Source organism: Salpingoeca rosetta (assembly GCF_000188695.1).
Source record: "Salpingoeca rosetta unplaced genomic scaffold supercont1.21, whole genome shotgun sequence".
Taxonomy (NCBI): Eukaryota; class Choanoflagellata; order Craspedida; family Salpingoecidae; genus Salpingoeca; species Salpingoeca rosetta.
This window is the reverse complement of record NW_004754913.1, coordinates 146,934-151,933: the sequence shown is the minus strand read 5'-3', so window position 1 is coordinate 151,933 and position 5,000 is coordinate 146,934. Positions and strand designations below refer to the sequence as shown.

Below are 5,000 nucleotides of genomic sequence, written 5' to 3'. Positions count from 1 at the left end.
GAGAGAGAGAGAGAGAGAGAGAGAGAGAGAGAGAGAGAGAGAGAGAGAGAGAGTAGAGAGAGAGAGAGAGAGTAGAGACGAGAGAATCCGATGCCTTAAGCGATGGGAACCCGCTGAGCACAAACACGACGCCGCTCAAGATTTTGCTCTTGTCCTTGGCACCGTCAGCTGTGCTTGCAGGCACGGTCTTTGCTCGCTTCGGCGCTGGCTTTCCACCTCGACCGCCATCACCATCACCACCACCGCTGCTGCTGCTACGGCGCATGGTGCGTGGCAGCGGTGGCGTGCGTACACGGCCCGTTGTCTTTGTCCTTGGCGCTGGTGGTTTGGATGATGATGGTGGGGGAGGTGAGCGCGTTCGAGGCGGGGATGGTGTCGATCGTTTTGCTGTTGTTGCTGTTGTTGTTGTCGTCATAGTTGGTGGTGGTGTTGGCGGTGCTCGCTTGGTGGCTGGCGCGTGGGCTGGGTGAGGGAGCGTTGCGGGTATGGGCGGTGTTCTGTCTCGCTTCGTCGGTGGGGAGGACGACCCCTTGGTTGCACGGGATGACCAGGACGGTGACGTTGACGATGACGATGGTGGTGGTGGGACAGACGGGGGCGCATCTGTTGTCAGCGGGAGTGTGGGCGGTGTCGCTGCCTTGGCGTCTTTTGCTCTGCGCGCCTTTTCCTCCTCATGCCTTTACGTATGTGTGTGTGTGTTGTGTTTGTATGTGTGCGTGCGTGTGCGTGATTGTAAGCACATGAGCGAGAGAGAGAGAGAGAGAGAGAGAGAGAGAGAGAGAGAGAGAGAGAGAGAGAGAGAGAGAGAGAGAGTGTGTGTGTGTGTGTGTGTGTGTGTGTGAGTGGGTTGAGCATGCACTGGTTGTGGTCACCTTCGTGTCGCCTCTCTGAGGGCTGATGTTGCTGTGTCGCCCTTGTCTGATTTCCGCTTGAAGAACAGCCCGCCCTGTGCAAAATGTGCATCATGTGCTCATTGAGACGGCACAACAGCAGCAGGTGCAAGTCACGCAACATCGTGGCGATAAAGACAGACAGACAGACAGAGAGACAGACAGAGAGAGAGACAGACAGACAGACATACGCAGCCACACACGGACACACACAGCCACACACACACACACACACACACACACACACACACACACACACACACACACACACACAGACACAGACACACACACACACATTGCACAAAGCACCACCGCAGCACGTACGGCGCTGAGGGAGGTTGTCGGTTCACGTCGCAGCTTGAACAGACCCAGGGTGCGCGGAGCTGATGGTGACGCCGTTGCCGAGGATGTTGTGGCTGCTGGCGATGATGAGGATGAGGGGGAGGCCGCTCCGCCGCTTGTGGCACCGCCCGCCGTGTGGACCTTGATGAATGTCAGTCCATACTCCTCAGTCTGTCGTTCGGGGGTGGGGGTGAAAAACGCGTGGGAGGTGGTGGGGTGAGATGATGACGAACGGCACCAATATGCGAGGAAGAACAGTACCACCGCCAAGCGACACAGCATCAGCTGACACATATGCGCGCGCACCTTGCAGTATGGCTGACGGAGGACAACCCGTACACTGTCCCATCGATGCTTCCTCGTGTCCTTGTTGAACTTCTCGTCACCTGTTGTTGTCGTTGTATGAGTGTGTGAGTGTGTGTGTGTGCATGCGTGTGTGTGTGCATGCGTGTGTGTGTGCGTGACAGTAAGTGTGTGTGTGCGTGCGTGAGTGAGTGTGTGTGGGTGTGTGTGGGTGTGGGTGAGCGTGTATGTGTGAGTGAGTGAGTGTGTGCGCGCGTGCGTGTGAGACATTGTCAAGCAAACAAGCAGACGCATGCAACGAGCACGTGTACACCCATCAATCCCCCATGTCTCTCAACACACACGCACACACACACGCACACACACACACACACACACACATACACACACGGTGAAACGCACCGAACATGTGCACCGCCTGCACGTTAATCCAGTCCTTGCTCTCAGATGGCGACATCAACTTCGTCACTGGCAGCAGTGTCTGCAAAGAGGAGCACGTTGGCCATTTGCATGCGCGTCAGTGCTGCGACAGAAGATATGTGACATGTGTTCACAGAGAAGCAGGCACACTCTGCTGTGCACAGGGCGCGCGAAACCCCGCGCAAGGGTGCTTTGCGTACCTTGTACTCCGTGTCGGAGCTGCCACTGGCGCTGCGAGCAACCAGCACCTCCATGAACGCTGCGCCATAGTTGCCGACGTCGATACCAGTGATCTGACTCGCCTTGTCCAACTGCAGCCACACAGCATACCGCACCAAGAAACCCAAACAAAGCTTCATCAGTTGCTGCTTGAAAGAATTTGCGACAGCATCGGCTACTGGCACGCAAAGACATGATCACATGCATCAACGAGCTGTCGAGAACGCACACACACACACACACACACACACACACACACACACACACAGAGCAAGCTCACTTGAAGGACGATGGCATGTTGTGGTTGACCAGCTTCTCCCCGCCATGTCTTGTGCTTGTCATCGTTCAACACGTTGTCTGCCACGTGAGGCTGGTCCAATCAACCAAACCAAGCAAACAAGCAACCCAAACAGCCAAGGGTTCAGTGATGTGAGTTCATCGTCACATCATCCATGACACCTCACAAAGCCAAGTTTGTGTCCATACACCCTTGGTGTGTGTGTGATGTGTGATCTCACCTTCACCTCGCTGGTGAACGAAGACACATGCATTATCGCTGTGTGTCGTGTGGACCTGTGGATGCGTGGACGTGTGCTTGTGGCTGTCTGTGTTGATGCTTTGAACGCGAGCAGCAGCCAACGTGAATGAGGAAGGAAGGAGCGTGTTGTTGCTGCGCGTTGTCTGTATTGTTGCTTTTGGGTTTGTGGCGCCGTTTGTGGCGTTTTCGCTGAGTCAGCAAAAACGGGGAAACTGCTGACGCGCAGCAGTCGTGCAGATGGATATGACACAGCTCGAGGTGGTGGTGGGCGGCGTGTTTGGTGTGGCGTGTGTGTTGGTTGGCGTGCTGGCGACAGCATGGCGCATGCGCATCGACGCGGCGCAGCCGCTGCTGGCGTGGGGGAAGCTCAGGCACACAGGGAACCAAAGGCCAAAGGCAGCAGCCAGAGATGGCGGCGGCAACCGATCCGTTGACGTGTTGGCATGGCTACAACAGCTCACCGTCCCAAAGAGGTGCAGTGTTGAGTGAAGCAGTGTGTGTGTGTGTGTTGAGTGCAGCAGTGTGTGTGTGTGCGTGTTGCGTGCAGTGTGCAGCAGTGTATGTGGTGAGTGCATTGTGTACAGTGTGCAGCGAATGTGGTGAGTGTATTGTGTACAGTGTGCAGCGAATGTGGTGAGTGTTATGTTGAGTGTGTTGTTGCAGCCTGCACTGACCACCACTGACCACCATTGATTTCACCGTGTCTGTCAGGTGGTTTGCACACTTTTATGTGTTTGGATTGGCGTTGCAGTTGCTCGTCTTTGCCCTCCGCGGCACTTCCGCCATCAAGTGAGTGGAGTTGAATCCACACTCAACGTGAGCGCATACAGCCACTCAAACGCACGACCCTCACACGTGCACGCACGAGCACATGCAAACTTCGTACCCACACACGCACCCTCACACGACCCTTGTAGTTGGATGTCTGGGTTGATGACGGTGCAGTTGGCCAGGCGAACGTGGGAGTGCTTGTTTGTGCATCGCAAGTCAGCCAGTCGCATGCACGTGCTCCACTACATCACGGGCATGGTGTTTTACCCCCTCGCCATCACCCTCTGGCAGATTGTTCCCGTGAGTTGCTCTGTGTTTGCGTGTGTGTGTGTGTATGCGTGTGTGTCTGTGTGCGTGTGTCTGTGTGCGTGTGCGTGTGTGTGTCTGTGTATGTCAGAGTGTGTATACATCTGCATATGCGTTCATGTGTCCGCCTTTCATGCCTTTCATGCTCTGTCTCTCTTTGAACTACACCTCACTTTCTTGCCGTGCTCCTTGGACACGCACGCACGCACACATACACGCACGCTCGCACTCACACATGCACGCACCCACACATACATGCACACATCAGGCAACCAGTTCTCTTCCCATCATCGCTGCTGCCCTCGCGTTGTTCATTCTTGGAAGCACCGCCCAAGCGTTAGCACACATCCAGCTGCGTCGCCTGGCAGGTGAGCAGCACATCCATAGACACACAGACAGCTCGACACTCATGCACACACACATACACATACACACACACACACACACATACATACACATACACACACACACACACACACACACAAACATGTGGTCTTGCTCTCATGTTCTCAATCAATTCACCCTGCTGGCGACAGACGGTGCGAAGAAGGATGGCGAGCTGTACCCGTGTCCGCGTGGCGGCATGTTTGCGTACGTGGCTTGCCCACACTACACAGCAGAGGTGGTCATCTACACGGCATTGGCTGTGGTGAGTTGTGACCACTGCACCCATTGGATGCTCCACCTTCGTTCGAACGCACGTGCTTACTCACGTGTGTGTGCATAAATGTGTGTGCGTGTGTGCGTGTGTGTGCGTGTGTGTGTGCTCTCATTCACCACTCACCCACTCACCCACTCACCCACTCACACTCACACACATGCATGCGCACCCCCCCCCCCCCCCACACACACACACACAGCTGGCGCAAGGGCGATGGAATGTGGTGCTGTGTGCAATATTTGTGGCGTGCAACCTGTCGCTGGCAGCGATGATGACACATGAATGGTATCGGCGCCACTGCAGCAGCGCCTACAGCACGCCCCACGCCATCATCCCATCTGTGTTGTGATGTCCGCAACGCACGCAGCAAAGGTTTACGAAGAGCAAGGACATGGGTGGTGCTCATGCGCTTGTGTGCAGTCACCAACCCCCTGCCCTTGCTGCCCTTGCTGTTGCCGCTCAGTGATTGTGATGGAAAGTGAATGACGCTTGCGTACCGTGAGTGAAGCAAGGCAAGCCAGTAAGCAGGAAGGAGGGAAGGGAGGGAGGA

At 55.7% G+C, this 5,000-nt stretch overlaps 2 protein-coding genes across 2 annotated transcripts in view; one reads left to right on the top strand and one right to left on the bottom strand.

Annotated features, from left to right (window-relative positions):
- The window catches only part of PTSG_12674 (uncharacterized protein), a 6,404-nt gene extending 3,858 nt beyond the window's left edge, over nt 1-2,546 (bottom strand). Inside the window, exons 1-6 of the mRNA XM_004990994.1 lie at nt 2,455-2,546; nt 2,156-2,266; nt 1,938-2,016; nt 1,539-1,618; nt 1,215-1,403; nt 873-946 (exon numbers count right to left, since the gene is read on the bottom strand). Of these exons, the coding sequence (XP_004991051.1) occupies nt 873-946; nt 1,215-1,403; nt 1,539-1,618; nt 1,938-2,016; nt 2,156-2,209 (476 nt within the window). The 5' untranslated portion in view covers nt 2,210-2,266; nt 2,455-2,546. The remainder of the gene's footprint in view (nt 1-872; nt 947-1,214; nt 1,404-1,538; nt 1,619-1,937; nt 2,017-2,155; nt 2,267-2,454) is intronic.
- Nucleotides 2,547-2,899: 353 nt separating this feature from the next.
- On the top strand, nt 2,900-4,971 carry PTSG_08028 (uncharacterized protein). Its single transcript, XM_004990993.1, has 6 exons — nt 2,900-3,185; nt 3,424-3,501; nt 3,630-3,783; nt 4,058-4,157; nt 4,326-4,438; nt 4,650-4,971. The coding sequence occupies exons 1-6, from the start codon at nt 2,950-2,952 to the stop codon at nt 4,797-4,799; spliced, it is 831 nt and encodes a 276-aa protein (XP_004991050.1). The 5' UTR covers nt 2,900-2,949; the 3' UTR covers nt 4,800-4,971.
- Nucleotides 4,972-5,000: the final 29 nt, after the last annotated feature.